The 18,154-nt window shown below is 38.8% G+C and overlaps 1 protein-coding gene across 2 annotated transcripts; it reads left to right on the top strand.

The window, feature by feature from the left end:
• The first annotated feature begins 1,243 nt into the window (after window positions 1–1,243).
• On the top strand, window positions 1,244–15,550 carry spi2 (Spi-2 proto-oncogene). 2 transcript variants are annotated; one of them, XM_061911941.1, is made up of 5 exons: window positions 1,244–1,506; window positions 1,582–1,654; window positions 1,723–1,817; window positions 8,486–8,636; window positions 15,091–15,550. In XM_061911941.1, the coding sequence occupies exons 1-5, from the start codon at window positions 1,504–1,506 to the stop codon at window positions 15,414–15,416; spliced, it is 648 nt and encodes a 215-aa protein (XP_061767925.1). In that variant the 5' UTR covers window positions 1,244–1,503; the 3' UTR covers window positions 15,417–15,550. The 2 variants fall into 2 exon arrangements, with proteins under 2 accessions (XP_061767925.1, XP_061767926.1); XM_061911942.1 differs by lacking the exon at window positions 1,244–1,506 and adding an exon at window positions 3,655–3,739 and having other exon boundaries at window positions 1,639–1,654.
• Window positions 15,551–18,154: the final 2,604 nt, after the last annotated feature.

The raw sequence follows: 18,154 nt of genomic DNA, 5'->3' as shown, positions 1-18,154 counted from the left end.
AAATACAGCACTGTGTCATCAGTTTCTGATAATTTAAATTGTATAACAGTGCAAAATATTGCTCATTTGTAGTGGTCTTTCTTGAACTATTTGGAAAAAAAGATTAAAAAAATAACTAAAAATGTTTTGAAAAATAAACAAGTGATTCAATTATAAAATAAAGATTTCTACACATACTCCGGCTTCCTCCCACCTCCAAAGACATGCACCTGGGGATAGGTTGATTGGCAACACTAAATTGCCCTTATGTGGGCCTACCGAGGATGTCGTGGTGGTTTGTGCAGCCCTTTGAGACACTAGTGATTTAGGGCTATATAAGTAAACATTGATTGATTGATTGATAAATTGGCTCTAGTGTGTGAATGTGAGTGTGAATGTTGTCTGTCTATCTGTGTTGGCCCTGCGATGAGGTGGCGACTTGTCCAGGGTGTACCCTGCCTTCCGCCCGATTGTAGCTGAGATAGGCGCCAGCGCCCCCCCGCGACCCCGAAAGGGAATAAACGGTAGGAAATGGATGGATGGATGGATGGATTTCTACACATAGAAGTAATCATCAACTTAAAGTGCCCTCTTTGGGGATTGTAATAGAGATCCATCATGAACTTATTTCGAAACATTTCTTCACAAAAAAAGAAAATCTTTAACATCAATATTTATGGAACATGTCCACGAAAAATGTAGCTGTCAACACTGAATATTTCATTGTTGCATTTCTTTTCACAGTTTATGAACTTAAATTCATATTTTGTTGAAGTATTATTCAATAAATATATTTATAAAGGATTTTTGGATTGTTGCTATTTTTAGCATATTTTTTTAAAAAGTCTCACGTACCCCTTGGCATACCTTCAAGTACCCCCGGGGGTGCGCGTACCCCCATTTGAGAACCACTGTTGTAGAATATCACTTGATAAATGACTAAAATTCAATGGATAATCAACGTTTGAACCCAACATTGATTAACAGCTTGTTGTTTCAACGTTAGGTTTGAGTTGCTCCACATCAGAACCTAATCCAACATTGTTTCAACGTCTTGAGCCTGCTAGGTGTGATCCGCGGCCCTGCTGTCAACAATGCGCTTCCCCGCTGTCGTGTTAACCGACTTCATGAAAACCAGTATGCTAAAAGCACAACCCTCTGCCGTGTCTCGTATCATCAAATTCGACCTTGCTAGCAACACGACCAACGGTTATGAAACAGTTGCTACAGAACTTCAAATGACGCCACTTCCTGTGAGGAAAAATATGGCAGCAAGTGTGTTTTTCCTGCGAGAGAGGCGGCGGCCTGCAGGCCCGACCTTATCTCGCCCAGAGGGGAGGATGTGGTCAGCGCCCGGGGGGCTTTGTCAATGGTTGCACTGCACTGGTGCTGCTGTTGCGGCATGGAGCCCATTGTTACCGCCGGGCTCAGAAACTGTCTGCGAAACCTCACTCTCCGGGGGAGGTATAATAACAGCCCCTCAACGTCTGCTCGGCATATTTGTCGGCCGATTCATACCCAGCCATGGTAATGAACAAGCTCGCTGACAATATTTCACAATGACGCCTCGAAACGGACCAAATTTTGAAATCTTCTTTCCAGGACACGCAGTCTGATTTGGACGTGATCTTAGAGTTCCTGGAGGAGTACCATAGGCACAACACCGTAAGCGGCGGTAAGAGGAAGCCGTTCATGTCAATACGGGACTCGTGGGATTTTGGGAAATGTTTGCTTTTTCTGCAGAGGAGGCGTCGTACTGGGGTGCGGGTGTGCAGGAGGAGGCAAAGAGTGCTGAGGACACCACTTGGACACAATTCTGTTGGCCTTGTCAACCTCATGTGAGCATCTCCATTATCAACATTGTTCTATAGCAGGGGTTGGGAACCTTTTTGGTTGAGAGAGCCACACAAGCTAAATAGTTTAAAAAGTATTTCCGTGAGAGCCATGTAATATTTTTTTTAAGACAATCAAAGGCATCCGTCAGTCGTAACGACTATGGATACTACGCCAGTCCAGAGGTCAAGTTTAAACTCAGCGACAACGCCTGCTGTGGCTGATGAGTCCGATGTGGGAGAGGCAAACACGGCCGCATTTACTGCAGATGTAGCTGGAAGGCGCAACTGCAGGAGTGCTTGTCTTCCGCTTGGTTCTTTTTTCATTGGCTGTGGCATGGATCTTTTCCTCGCCAGTCTTCAGCTGTTTGTGAAGGACACTGCGCCATTTGCTGCGGTCAGCCGCTACATCTTCCCAATGTTCAGTGTTTACGTCCAGGGCTTTCATGTCCCGCTTGCAGATATCTTTGAAGCGCAGTTTCGGCCGGCCAACAGATCTCTTGCCGGAGGCAAGTTCGCCATACATTCAAGTTTCAAGTTTCAAGTTTATTGTTCTTCGGTCAATGGTCAACAAAGCAAAAAAAAACAGTTGTACATTCATAGATTGAAAATAAAAAGTTGTACATTCATAGATTGAAAATGAAAAATGTTACAGACCGAAAGGGTTTAGGCTGAAGTTAAACACTTATTGCGCCTAACCCTATAAACAAATTCAAGTACAAAATAAACTTCCGAAAGTTATAAAAAGTCCTTTGCACAACATATTATAAATACACATTTTAAACAACATCATAAACAACATGAACGTAGTTCAATTTTATACACAGTTCAGGCATGTGAAATATCCCTGTGTACATATAGACCTTTGCACTAATTATATATACAATATACACAAACAATTGTACTTCTATTATTATTTATATCTCATGTTTAATTTTTAATTAACATTAATCATAGTATTAACTACAATGTTAATTCAAGAGTGATATATTTTTTCAAGACATTGGTCTTAAAGTGTTTTTTAAATGTGTGAATGGAACTGGAACATTTGAAGGAATCATCCAAGCTGTTCCACAGTTGAACTCCTCTAACAGAAACACATCTACTTTTTAAGCTTGTTCTTATTTTTGCTTTCTGAAAGAAAGCTGAACCTCTGAGGTCATAGGGATTCTCTCTGGGTTTAAATCTCACTTGTAAACATCCAGGCAGCATGTGGTTATGAGCTTTAAAAGCCACAATAGTAGTATTGATGTTTTTAATTGAATGAACAGAGCATTGGTATGGTCATGATAATTCGCATAAGTTACAATTCTAATCGCTTTCTTTTGAAGTAAAAATATAGAGTTGATGTTTGATTTGTAATTGTTTCCCCAGATTTCAACACAATAGTTAAGATATGGGAGTATGAAAGAATTATATAACATGATAAGAGCCTTTTGATTCACAGAGTTTTTAATTTTATGTAACATAGCAATATTTTTTGCCATCTTTGTCTTAAGTATATTTATGTACAGTTTCCAATTTAATTTATCATCTATATATATTCCCAAAAATTTTATTGAATACACCCTTTCTATCTCCATATCATCAATTCTTATATGGCGCTGTATGTTATTTTTCCTATTTCCAAAAATTATATATTTAGTTTTATTTAGGTTGATTGATAATTTATTGGCATCAAACCATTGCTTTAGTATGTGGAGTTCAATCTCTACAGTCTCTAGGAGTTGGTCAAGGTCTTGCCCAGAACAGTACAGACTTGTATCATCAGCAAAAAGAATACAGTTGAGTTTTTTAAGTATTTTGGAAATATCATTAATATACAGTAAAAACAATTTTACAGGATGTCCTTTGGGATACGTCCATCCTCCATACGGCACACGTGGCCGAGCCAACCCAGCCTGCGTTGTCTGAGCGGCGTGAACATGGTAGGAAGACCAGCGCGTTGGAGGACTTGGGCATTCGTCACCTTGTCACTCCAATGGATTCCGAGGATGCGGCGAAGGCAGCGCATGTGGAAGGTGTTCAGTTTGCGCTCCTGTTTGGAGTATGTTGTCCATGTTTCGCTGCCATAGAGAAGAGTGCTGACAATGCAGGCGTTGTACACTGCCGTCTTGGTAGGAGTTGTCAGCTTCCGGTTCTCCCAGACGTGGGTTGTGAGGCGCCCTAGGGTTGTGGCAGCTTTGCCGATACGTTTGTTGATCTCACCATCAAGGGACAGATTGTCACTGATGGTGGATCCCAGGTAAGTAAATTGTTGTACTATTTTGAGTTGGTGCTTATCAATTGTGATGGCTGGTGGAGTGTCCACTTCCTGACTCAGCACATTGGTCTTGTTTAGGCTGATGGAAAGCCCAAAGTCTTTGCAGGCCTGGGAGAATCTGTCCATAAGGCACTGGAGTTCTGGTTCAGTGTGCGAAATGACGGCGGAATCATCAGCAAAGAGCATGTCCCGGATGGTTGTCTCACGGACTTTGGTTCTTGCTTTAAGACGGGCTAGGTTGAAAAGTCGGCCGTCAGATCTATAGCAGGGGTTGGGAACCTTTTTGGTTGAGAGAGCCACACAAGCTAAATATTTTAAAAAGTATTTCCGTGAGAGCCATGTAATATTTTTTTTAAGACAATCAAAGGTCTCCGTCAGTCGTAACGACTATGGATACTGCGCCAGTCCAGAGGTCAAGTTTAAACTTGGGAACCTTTTTGGTTGAGAGAGCCTCACAAGCTAAATATTTTAAAAAGTATTTCCGTGAGAGCCATGTAATATTTTTTTTAAGACAATCAAAGGTCTCCGTCAGTCGTAACGACTATGGATACTGCGCCAGTCCAGAGGTCAAGTTTAAACTTGGGAACCTTTTTGGTTGAGAGAGCCACACAAGCTAAATATTTTAAAAAGTATTTCCGTGAGAGCCATGTGATATTTTTTTTAAGACAGAATACAACTAAATGTGTGCATTTTTAAGTAAGACCAACATTTTTAGTGTATAATAAGTCTCTTATTCTTTTTAATAACATTGTTATTCCGAAGCTAACCAATGATAAATACAATACTTCTTACCATTAATGCGACTTCTTGAACAGGTGCGCTATAAACCGGATGCATGAGAATGTTTTATATTTTGAACGTTATTTTTGACACTGTGATTACCAACGGAATTATTCATTACTTACCGTGTTAAGCAATGTCAGCTAAGATTTATCTGAAAGCCAGGTGCAGTCATCAAAAGAGCCACATCTGGCTCTAGAGCCATGGGTTCTCTACAGGAAACAGATTTTGGACAGAACAGTTGCACCTTGTTTTTTTTTCCCGACGCTCCACTTTTGGGAAGATTCAGTTTTGGCAAAAAATGTTCGGCAACATTTTAGCCCAATATCCATATTCCGTCTAAAGTCTGGGCCCTAAGCATAACTTTATTTGGCGCCAACACGTTACAAACGTTTTCACAATCTCTTATTTACGTGAAATTACTTCTTATACTTTTAGAATCAAAGTTAGAATTTATTCTGTTGCATGCTTTCTACTAAAACAAAATTACGGGACATGAATAATGTTTTAGTGCAAAATAATAATCAAAATGTTAATTTACACATTTTCGTGAAGCAACTCCAACAATCAGCATTAAAGGCCTACTGAAATGAGATTTTCTTATTTAAACGGGGATAGCAGCTCCATTCTATGTGTCATACTTGATCATTTCGCGATATTGCCATATTTTTGCCGAAAGGATTTAGTAGAGGACATCGACGATAAAGTTCGCAACTTTTTGTCGCTAACAGAAAAGCCCTGCCTTTACCGGAAGTCGCAGACGATGACGTCACATGTTTGATGGCTCCTCACATCCTCACATTGTTTTTAATGGGAGCCTCCAACAAAAAGAGCTATTCGGACCGAGAAAACGACAATTTCCCCATTATTTGAGCGAGGATGAAAGATTTGTGTTTGAGGATATTGATAGTGACGGACTCAAAAAAAAAAAAAATAAATCAAGTAAAAAAAAAAAAAAAACGCGATTGCATTGGGATGGATTCAGATGTTTTTAGACACATTTACTAGGATAATTCTGGGAAATCCCTTATCTTTCTATTGTGTTGCTAGTGTTTTAGTGAGTTTGATAGTACCTGATAGTCGGAGGTGTCTCCACGGGTGTCTTGAGGCAAGTGTCTGATGGAAGTCGACGGCAGCATTATGGACAGCACAAGCTCAGTTGATCGCCGGTAAGAAGCGACTTTTTACCACAATTTTCTCACCGAAAACTGCTGGTTGACATTTGGTCGGGATCCATGTTCGCTTGACCGCTCTGATCCATAGGAAAGCTTCACCTCCGGGAATTTTAAACAAGGAATCACCGTGTGTTTGTGTGGCTAAAGGCTGAAGCTTCCCAACTCCATCTTTCTACTGTGACTTCTCCAATATTAATTGAACAAATTGCAAAAGATTGAGCAACACAGATCTCCAAAATACTGTGTAATTATGCCGTTAAAGCAGACGACTTTATGTCCCACTCTCCTTTGTGGAGGGAGTCCGGTCCGATCCGGTGGCCATGTACTGCTCGCCTGTGTATCGGCTGGGGACATCTCTGCGCTGCTGATCAGCCTCCGCTTGGGATGGTTTCCTGCTGGCTCCGCTGTGAACGGGACTCTCGCTGCTGTGTTGGATCCGCTTTGGACTGGACTCTCGCGACTGTGTTGGATCCATTGTGGATTGATCTTTCACAGTATCATGTTCTCATATGTTCTCATAGTCATCAGTATCATCAGTATCACAGTATCATGTTCTCATAGTCATCATTGTCACCGACGTCCCACTGGGTGTGAGTTTTCCTTGCCCTTATGTGGGCCTACCGAGGATGTCGTAGTGGTTTGTGCAGCCCTTTGAGACACTAGTGATTTAGGGCTATATAAGTAAACATTGATTGATTGATTGATTGACTTCGACATGCCGTATTCGCCCAACTATTTGATTCGAACACTGAAATAGTAGAATTTGAGGGATTCGTGGATGAGGAATAACTTAATAAAGTGAGCTTTACATGTTTATTTTGTGTGTTGTGTTGTGTGACATTGTCGTTTGAGCAACGTTGAGTTATTGATATATTATTGCTTTGCACTATTTAGAGTGTTACTCAATTTTGATTGGACTAATGTTTGATTTACCGTAACAGTATCAGACTTTTTTTTACGTGATTATTGAATCGGGGAAAATAATAAAACTGCTGTTTATTCATTTTGGGAGTGAACGGAGTTGTCAGAATGCTGGTTTGTAATCTATTGATAAAGTTTGACTGACCTATCTGACTGTTTTGTTGACATTCCCTTTAGTGCAGCTCCATTTAAAGCAGGGGTCACCAACGCGGTGCCCGCGGGCACCAGGTAGCCCGTAAGGACCAGATGAGTCGCCCGCTGGCCTGTTCTAAAAATAGCTCAAATAGCAGCACTTACCAGTGAGCTGCCTCTATTTTTTTAATTGTATTTATTTACTAGCAAGCTGGTCTCGCTTTGCTTGACATTTTTAATTCTAAGAGAGACAAAACTCAAATAGAATTTGAAAATCCAAGAAAATATTTTATAGACTTGGTCTTCACTTGTTTAAATACATTCACTTATTTTTTTACTTTGCTTCTCATAACTTTCAGAAAGACAATTTGAGAGAAAAATACAACCTTAAAAATTATTTTAGGATTTTTAAACACATATACCTTTTTACCTTTTAAATTCCTTCCTCTTCTTTCCTGAAAATTTAAATCAAATTTGAAGTATTTTTTTTTTATTGTAAAGAATAATAAATACATTTTAATTTAATTCTTCATTTTAGCTTCTGTTTTTTTCGACGAAGAATAATTGTGAAATATTTCTTCAAACTTATTATGATTAAAATTCAAAAAAAATTATTCTGGCAAATCTAGAAAATCTTTGGAATCAAATTTAAATCTTATTTCAAAGCCTTTTGAATTTCTTTTAAAAATTTTAAAACATGTCATCAAAATTCTAAAATTAATCTTAATCAGGAAAAATTACTAATGATGCTCCATAAATACTTTTTTAAATATTTTTCAAAAAGATTCGAATTAGCTAGTTTTTTCTCTTCATTTTTTTCGGTTGAATTTTGAATTTTAAAGAGTCGAAATTGAAGATAAACTATATTTCAAAATGTAATTTTCATTTTTTTCGTGTTTTCTCCTCTTTTAAATCGTTCAATTAAGTGTTTTTTTCATCATTTATTCTCTACAAAAAACCTTCCGTAAAAGGAGAAAAAAATGTACGACGGAATGACAGACAGAAATACTAATTTTTTAATATATATAGATTAATTTATTAAAGGTTAATTGAGCAAATTGGCTATTTCTGGCAATTTATTTGAGTGTGTATCAAACTGGTAGCCCTTTGCATTAATCAGTACCCAAGAAGTAGCTCTTGGTTTCAAAAAGGTTGGTGACCCCTGATCTAAAGGATGCATAACGTAACCCCAGCCTCTACTGTAGCATCTATTCTATGCGCCTTATAATGCGGTGCGCCTTATATATGAACAAAGTTTTAAAATAGGCCATTCATTGAAAGTGCGCCTTGTAATCCGGTGCGCCTTATAGTGCGGAAAATACGGTAATTTTTGTTCAGGTGAGCAAATAAAAAAAAATCCAAATAAATACTTTTTAACATTTTGCTCGTTCTGTTTTTGCAAGAGCATCCAAGCTTCCGCTCATCCGCCGACCTGCGAGCCCTCAGCAGCACCCTTCAGCCAAATAACGGCCACGGGACCAACGCACGGCCCGCAGCCAGACTTTGTGTCATCGAGACAACTAGCCAAACATCAGGCAGCGGAGGCTGGCAGCGGTGAGTTCTCCTTTTGAATGTTTTTATTGCCGAGGTGTTTGCAGCAGAGAGCAAACACACCCTGACAGTAACACACAATGAAAGTGTGCCGGGGCTGCACTCTTTTTTACATATCTGGCAGATAACAGCAAGCGTTTGCCCGCTCTCTCGCCAAACCAAACAGTGATTTTCTGGGAATGCCGGCTTTTGAGGAAATGATTGACAGCGAGCGGCCGGTGCAGCTGTGCTGGCGGGTCAGGAACACAAAAGGAGGTGAAACCTGATGCCAATGATTTGGGGAGCTGGCTTTGGGCTGCTCATCTCCTGTCACCTGCCCGGCACATTTGCATTGGCAAGTGTTACATGTTGCACAGTTTAAATGGCAGCTAAACGTTCTTCCTAAAGGTGCAACAAAAACAAAACAAAACGGAAGCCATTTTCCCCATTAAAATACATGTTAATCCAACTGATAAAACTTGCTCACAATTACTTTTCTTCAACCTATAAATATATAGCTTATGTAATAGGGCTGCGAATCTTTGGGTCAATCAATCAATCAATGTTTACTTATATAGCCCTAAATCACTAGTGTCTCAAAGGGCTGCACAAACCACTACGACATCCTCGGGCAAGGAAAAACTCACACCCAGTGGGACGTCGGTGACAATAATGACCCAGTGGGACGTCGGTGACAATGATGACTATGAGAACATGATACTGTGATACTGATGATACTGATGACTATGAGAACATATGAGAACATGATACTGTGAAAGATCAATCCATAATGGATCCAACACAGTCGCGAGAGTCCAGTCCAAAGCGGATCCAACACAGCAGCGAGAGTCCCGTTCACAGCGGAGCCAGCAGGAAACCATCCCAAGTGGAGGCTGATCAGCAGCGCAGAGATGTCCCCAGCCGATACACAGGCGAGCAGTACATGGCCACCGGATCGGACCGGACCCCCTCCACAAAGGAGAGTGGGACATAGAAGAAAAAGAAAAGAAACGGCAGATCAACTGGTCTAAAAAGGGTGTCCCACAATTCGGTTCGATATCGATTCTTGGGGTCGCGATTTGATTATATATCGATTTTTTTCGATTCAACGCGATTCTCTATTCAAAAACGATATTTTTCCGATTCAAAAGGATTCTGTGTTCATTCAATACATAGGATTTCAGCAGGATCTACCCCAGTCTGCTGACATGCTAGCAGAGTAGTAGATTTTTTTAAAAAGCTTTTATAATTGTAAAGGACAATGTCTTATCAACTGATTGCAATAATGTAAATTTGTTTTAACTATTAAACGGACCAAAAATACGACTTACTTTATCTTTGTGAAAATATTGGACACAGTGTGTTGTCAAACTTATGAGATGTGATGCAAGTGTAAGCCGCTGTGAAACTATTGTTCTTTTTATTTTATTTTTATAAATGTCTAATGATAATGTAAATGAGGGATTTTTAATCACTGCTATGCTGAAATTATAACTATTATTGATACTGTTGTTGATAATATTCATTTTTGTTTCACTACTTTTGGTTTGTTCTGTGTCGTGTTTGTGTCTCCTCTCAATTGCTGTTTATTGCAGTTCTGAGTGTTGCTGGGTCAGGTTTGGTTTTGGAATTGGATTGCATTGTTTTGGTATTGCTGTGTAGTGGTTTGTTGGATTGATTAAAAAAAAAAAAAAGAATCGATTCTGAATCGCACAACGTGAGAATCGCGATTCGTATTTGAATTGATTTTTTCCCACACCCCTAATATGTAATCATTGGGGGTTTAACAGAACATACCCATTGTTTGAATGTTTATAATTTTCACAATGACTAATTATATTACTTTGATTGTTCATTTGGTTATTAGGTACTCCATAAAAAAAGGTATAGGTTCTCACAAGCTTTTTTTGTACAAAAATATACATTATATCTTTCTTAAGTTTCGTATTATTTTAACTAAGATATATATTCTTATCAAGTCTATGTAAATTTGTTCCCTAAAAAAAATTATGTAAAACAAATCGTAGCTGAGATAGGCGCCAGCGCCCCCCACGACCCCGAAAGGGAATAAGCGGTAGAAAATGGATGGATGGAAATAGAAATTAGCTGCTGCAATCATAGTAGCTATTCTTCAAAATTTCAAAATTTTTAAAAAAGGCTTTTATACACGGACGACATTAAGGCAGCATTTATTTATATCGTCATTATTTTCATTTATGACCAATTAGTGTTGGCCCTGTGATGAGGTGGCGACTTGTCCAGGGTGTACCCCGCCTACAGCCCGAATGCATCTGAGATAGGCTCCAGCCACCCCACGTTACCCCAAAAAAGGGACAAGCGGTAGAAAAATGGATGGATGGATGGTCAATGCTTGTAAAGACGCACTGTCACCAATCCAACGTAAGCACGAGTGACGTTCGACCATACTTGCCAACCTTGAGACCTCCGATTCCGGGAGGTGGGGGGCATGGTTAAGAGTCAAATATTTTATACATATACATATACATATATATATATATATATATATATATATATATATATATATATATATATATATATATATATATATATATATATATATATATATATATATATATATATATATATATATATACATATATGTCTTGATTGGATTATCCAGAGAATAGTGCTCGATACCGTGGTAGAGCGCAATATGTAGGTGTGGGAAAAATCACAAGACTACTTCGTCTCTACAGAACTGTTTCATGAGGGGTTCCCTCAATCATCTCCTGTTGATTGAGGGAACCCCTCATGAAACAGTTCTGTAGAGATGAAGTAGTCTTGTGATTTTTCCCACACACACATATTGCGCTCTACCACGGTATCGAGCACTATTCTCTGGATAATCCAATCAAGACATATATGTATATATATATATATATATATATATATATATATATATATGTTGATTGAGGGAACCCCTCATGAAACAGTTCTGTAGAGACGAAGTAGTCTTGTGATTTTTCCCACACCTACATACATACATACATACATACATACATACATACATACATACATATATATATATATATATATATATATATATATATATATATATATATATACATTAAATAAATACTTAAATTTCAGTGTTCATTTATTTACACATATACACACACATAAATGCTGTAAATGTTCTTTTTAGTACCGTATTTTTCGGACTATAAGTCGCAGTTTTTTTTCATAGTTTGGCCGGGGGTGCAACTTATACTCAGGAGCGACTTATGTGTGAAATTATTAACACATTACCGTAAAATATCAAATAATATTATTTAGCTCATTCACGTAAGAGACTAGAAGTATAATATTTCATGGGATTTAGCAATTAGGAGTGACAGATTGTTTGGTAAACGTATAGCATGTTCTATATGTTATAGTTATTTGAATGACTCTTACTATAATATGTTATGTTAACATACCAGGCACCTTCTCAGTTGGTTATTTATGCCTCATATAACGTACACTTATTCAGCCTGTTGTTCACTATTCTTTATTTATTTTAAATTGCCTTTCAAATGTCTATTCTTGGTGTTGGGTTTTATCACATAAATTTCCCCAAAAAATGCGACTTAAACTCCAGTGCGACTTATATATGTTTTTTTCCTTCTCTATTATGCATTTTCGGCAGGTGCGACTTATACTCCGGAGCGACTTATACTCCGAAAAATACGATAGTTGTAAAGTAAACTAATGTGTCGTGCGATCTTGTCCGACGTCATGTCACCTTTTACAGCATACACTGTTAGTGAGGTCATGTGACTGCCAGGCAGCGTTTAATTGGGGAAGTAGAGTCAAAGGTCACTAGTGCTTCCGTTGGATTGGTAAAACAGAGTCATGTGACAGTACCTGCTGGAAGAAGTCTCTATAACAGACCTGGGCAAAATACGGCCGCATTCGGCCCGTTATGATTTTCAATCCGGCCCGCCGGACGTTCTTAATCATTATTTTAGACCTTTAACATCAAAACTGTTGCCACCATTATGATGTGCAGTGCTGTTTTTAAATGACCTTGAACTATAGAAAGTATTTCAATGTTTGAAATCTGCGCTTTTAGGTGTTATACGAGTTATTATGGTAATCTAGGTCACAGCAGCTAAGACCAGGAACAAAGTAGAGTGGGCAGGGTTTGTTTCCAGCGCAGCCAGCCCTAACCGCGTGTGTCAGAAAAAGATGCAGAAGCAGATTTTTATGTGATAATATATCATATTGTAGGTGTTTATTGATTGATTGATTGCAATTGGCCTTAATATTTTGCTGTTTTTTACATTTTTGTTGTGTTTTGCTTGATTGTAAAAGATACACAAATATCGAGGATTTGGTCTGAGAAGTAAAAGAGGAGCGACATTTATATATTGTTAATATTTAGTGTTTTATTGTTCATAGTTAATAATGTAAATCCCACTTTCCTTATCTTCACGTATATTTTGAGTGTTCCATTCAGTAAAAAACTGAAAAATTCCATTCCGTTTTTCTTGAGGTGGTCTAATATAGCTGATATAGACACTTATATCATGTGTTGACTTCATTATATCACTTACAGAAGGCTTTTATTTGTTTTATATTGTAGGTGTTTATCACACTCAGCCTTCATATTTTTGCTTTTTTTTTAAATTTTTGTTGTGTTTTGCTTGATTGTAAAAGATACAGAACTATCGAGGATTTGGTCTGAGAAGTAAAAGAGGAACGACGTTTATATATCGTTAATATTTAGTGTTTTATTGTTCATAGTTAATAATGTAAATCCCACTTTCCTTAGCTTCACGTATATTTTGAGTGTCCCATTCAGTAAAAAACTGAAAAATTCCATTCCGTTTTTTTTGAGGTGGTCTAATATAGCTGATATAGACACTTATATCATGTGTTGACTTCATTATATAACTTACAGAAGGCTTTTATTTGTTTTATTTTGTAGGTGTTTATCACACTTGGCCTTCATATTTTTGCTGTTTTTTTACATTTTTGTTGTGTTTTGCTTGATTGTAAAAGATACAGAACTATCGAGGATTTGGTCTGAGAAGTAAAAGAGGAGTGACGTTTGTATATTGTTAATAGTCAGTGTTTTATTGTTCATAGTTAATAGTGTAAATCCCACTTTCCTTATCCTCACATACATTTTGGGTGTCCCATTCAGTAAAAAAATGTAAAATTCCATTCCGTTTTTTTTGAGGTGGTCTAATATAGCTGATATAGACACTTATATCATGTGTTGACTTCATTATATCATTACAGAAGGCTTTTATTTGTTTTATATTGTAGGTGTTTATCACACTTGGCCTTCATATTTTTGCTGTTTTTTTACATTTTTGTTGTGTTTTGCTTGATTGTAAAAGATACAGAACTATCGAGGAGTTGGTCTGAGAAGTAAAAGAGGAGTGACGTTTAAATATTGTTAATATTCAGTGTTTTATTGTTCATAATTAATATTGTAAATCCCACTTTCTTTATCTTAATGTACATTTTGGGTGTCAAATGTACATTTGAGGTGGTCTGTCATACATAACGTTTTTAGAACTCTGTCGGACATTGTGACTTTTGGTATTTATGTTCCTGAAAAAAGGGACCCAAACACACATACTGTAAAGCAGATTTTCACAGACATATAATTAATACACACATAAACCTTGGCCCCCCCAGGCATATTTTTTTTTCTCAATGTGGCCCCCGAGTCAAAATATTTGCCCAGCTCTGCTCTATAAGGAGTCAATAAATAATGAGTAAATATAGAGTTGATATAAATAACTGTATAGATTGGAATGAAAATCATTGTAAAAGTAGTTTATTCTTCACAAAAATACTCAAGTAAAAGTCAAACTAACGTTGCATCGAAATGACTCCTACAGAACCAAATGATCCAAAACATTACTTGAGTAAATGTAACGGAGTAAATACAGTGCAGAAAACAATGGGAAATACACAGAAATAAAGCATGTTGGCAAAGACGGCAAGGAGTGGAGAGTGAGGAGTGTTTCTCACCTTCTTTATCAAAGTGCTGGCATAAACATTGACTTGTGGTGTCACCAGCTGGCTAAATTGGGGCCCTAAGCATAATTTCATTTGGGGTCAAGTTGAATTAAACTTGGATTTATTTTTATGCCTGTTTTGTACAATTTCATGAGCATGATGCTGCCACCACCATGCTCATGAAATCATTTTCACGGTGCAAAATAAACACATTTACATATTTAAAACATACATTCCGGACAAAACCAGGAAGGACTGCCTTACCTTACAAGACCACCAAAAGAGACAGTGACAGTGTCAGGGAAATTTGCCATTATATTCTTATCAGTGACCTAGCAGGAAGGGGCTAGGTATACATTTGAGGTAAATCGTCATTTAAAGTGCCCCGTTTAACATTTTTGACATTTTACATGCGCTTATTCACACAAAACAGTGATCATTTCACAAAGTGTTGTGGGAATAAATCAAGACACTTACGGCTTCTTCCGGCTCGCAGGTAGGAAAGTCCGTCTGTTCCACTTCCTGTTCGAGATGCTGGAGAACCCGGCCATGGCCCACTGCGTGTCCTGGGTGCCGGCGGCCGAGGGCGTTTTCCGCTTCTCCGCCCGCAACAAGGACCAGCTGGCGGCACTGTGGGGGCAGAGGAAGGGCAACAAGAGGCCGATGACGTACCAGAAGATGTCCCGTGCCCTGAGGAACTACGCGCGGTCCGGCGAGATTTTCAAGGTGAAAAAGAAGCTGACGTACCAGTTCAGCGAAAAGACCCTGAAGCTGCTTCACAGGCGTCACCATGGAGACGTGACATGCAAGCCACATGTGTAAACTTTTTCTTGTTCCATTTGTGTTTCTGTTACACTTGTGCTGTCCAAAAACAGTTATTATGCTTTCAATGTTAATAATGTTTTATTATTCACATGCTGTAAAAAATAAAAGTCTGTTGCTTTTACACTAAAAAACTGGCAGCTCAGTCGCCAGAATTTAACCATGAAAATAAAAGTAAATTTTTATTTCAATCATTCCAGTACTCTGGAATGCCCTCCCGGTAACAGTTCGGGATGCTACCTCAGTAGAAGCATTTAAGTCTCACCTTAAAACTCATCTGTATACTCTAGCCTTTAAATAGACCTCCTTTTTAGACCAGTTGATCTGCCGCTTCTTTTCTTTCTCCTATGTCCCCCCCTCCCTTGTGGAGGGGGTCCGGTCCGATGACCATGGATGAAGTACTGGCTGTCCAGAGTCGAGACCCAGGATGGACCGCTCGTCGGGACCCAGGATGGACCGCTCGCCTGTATCGGTTGGGGACATCTCTACGCTGCTGATCCGCTTGAGATGGTTTCCTGTGGACGGGACTCTCGCTGCTGTCTTGGAGCCACTATGGATTGAACTTTCACAGTATCATGTTAGACCCGCTCGACATCCATTGCTTTCGGTCCCCTAGAGGGGGGGGGTTGCCCACATCTGAGGTCCTCTCCAAGGTTTCTCATAGTCAGCATTGTCACTGGCGTCCCACTGGATGTGAATTCTCCCTGCCCACTGGGTGTGAGTTTTCCTTGCCCATTTGTGGGTTGTTCCGAGGATGTTGTAGTCGTAATGATTTGTGCAGTCCTTTGAGACATTTGTGATTTGGGGCTATATAAATAAACATTGATTGATTGATTGAATCAATCAATGTTTACTTATATAGCCCTAAATCACTAGTGTCTCAAAGGGCTGCACAAACCACTACGACATCCTCGGTAGGCCCACATAAGGGCAAGGAAAACTCACACCCAGTGGGACATCGGTGACAATAATAACCCAGTGGGACGTCGGTGACAATGATGACTATGAGAACCTTGGAGAGGAGGAAAGCAATGGATGTCGAGCGGGTCTAACATGATACTGTGAGAGTTCAATCCACAATGGATCCAACACAGTCGCGAGAGTCCAGTCCAAAGCGGATCCAACACAGCAGCGAGAGTCCTGTTCACAGCGGAGCCAGCAGGAAACCATCCCAAGCGGAGGCGGATCAGCAGCGCAGAGATGTCCCCAGCCGATACACAGGCGAGCAGTATTTACAGTAATGCATGTAAAAAAATTGATTGTATATTTTATAGTAAAAACAAAAACCGGCAGCAAAGTCGACAGAATGTTACAGTAAATTGGTGTAAAATCCATTGTCAATTTTATGCTAAAATGCTGCCGTAAAATCTACAGATTTTTTTTTTTTTTTTACAATGCCCTTGGCCAAATCCCTTTAAACTTGTTCCAAACATTAGTGCTACATTTGTGCTGTCAAAACAATACAACATTGGTGGTGTTGCTATTTCAGCATCAATACACCCATCACTACTGATGTGAATATTAATAAAACATTACAAAAATTAAAACCATAATAGCACCATTTTCCTCAAATTTAAAGAGATTTGGACAAGGTGGGGGAGGTGTTAGGGGGGTCTGTTTGTCAATAAAAAAAAGATTAAGGCTCAGAAAAGGTATTTTGAAAATATTTAAAACCTTAACTTGGGCTGGGGTAATAACTCAATCACGCTGTAAGTTTATTTTGCAGTCGATATTGAGAATTATTGATATTTTTATGACCTATCAAAATGAATCCCCCTCAGCTACCAAGGCAGAAAGGAAACTGATGTCAACACAACCATTGGAAATGACTTGTGCATGATGGTGTAAAAATAAGGAATATATAAGAAATGTAACAAAATGTGTAACAAAATATTGCAACGTGTGAAATTGTAAACATAGAAAAACCTGAAAAAAATCAATTTTCTGCAGGTACGCATACCCCAGGGGGTACTTGGAGGTATGCTAAGGGGTACGTGAGATTTTAAAAAAATATTCTAAAAATAGCATCCATCCATCCATTCATCCATTTTCTACCGCTTTTTCCCTTTTGGGGTCGCTGGCGCCTATCTCAGCTACAATCGGGCGGAAGGCGGGGTACACCCTGGACAAGTCGCCACCTCATCGCAGGGCCAACACAGATAGACAGACAACATTCACACTCACATTCACACACTAGGGCCAATTTAGTGTTGCCAATCAACCTATCCCCAGGTGCATGTCTTTGGAAGTGGGAGGAAGCCGGAGTACCCGGAGGGAACCCACGCAGTCACGGGGAGAACATGCAAACTCCACACGGAAAGATCCCGAGCCTGGATTTGAACCCAGGACTGCAGGACCTTCGTATTGTGAGGCAGACGCACTAACCCCTCTGCCACCGTGAAGCCCTCTAAAAATAGCAACAATTCAAAAATCCTTTATAAATATATTTATTGAATAATACTTCAACAAAATATGAATGTAAGTTCATAAACTGTGAAAAAGAAATGCAACAATGCGATATTCAGTGTTGACAGCTGGATTTTTTTGTGGACATGTTCCATAAATATTGATGTTAAAGATTTCTTTTTTTGTGAAGAAATGTTTAGAACTTAAGTTGATGAATCCAGATGGATCTCTACTACAATCCCCAAAGAGGGCACTTTAAGTTGATGTGTAGAAATCTTTTTTTTTATAATTGAATCACTTGTTTATTTTTCAACAAGTTCTTAGTTATTTTT

The sequence above is a fragment of the Nerophis ophidion genome, linkage group LG10, assembly GCF_033978795.1.
Source record: "Nerophis ophidion isolate RoL-2023_Sa linkage group LG10, RoL_Noph_v1.0, whole genome shotgun sequence".
NCBI classification, from domain to species: Eukaryota; Metazoa; Chordata; class Actinopteri; order Syngnathiformes; family Syngnathidae; genus Nerophis; species Nerophis ophidion.
This window is presented reverse-complemented; position numbering and strand designations above follow the sequence as displayed.

Excerpts from the sequence above, each read along its gene's own strand:
- spi2 (XM_061911941.1), top strand. Across the intron at positions 1,655-1,722 it reads GCACAACACCGTAAGCGGCG|AGGAGGCGTCGTACTGGGGT; the intron begins GTAAGAGGAAGC and ends CTTTTTCTGCAG. Across the intron at positions 8,637-15,090 it reads GGCAGCGGAGGCTGGCAGCG|GTAGGAAAGTCCGTCTGTTC; the intron begins GTGAGTTCTCCT and ends TCCGGCTCGCAG.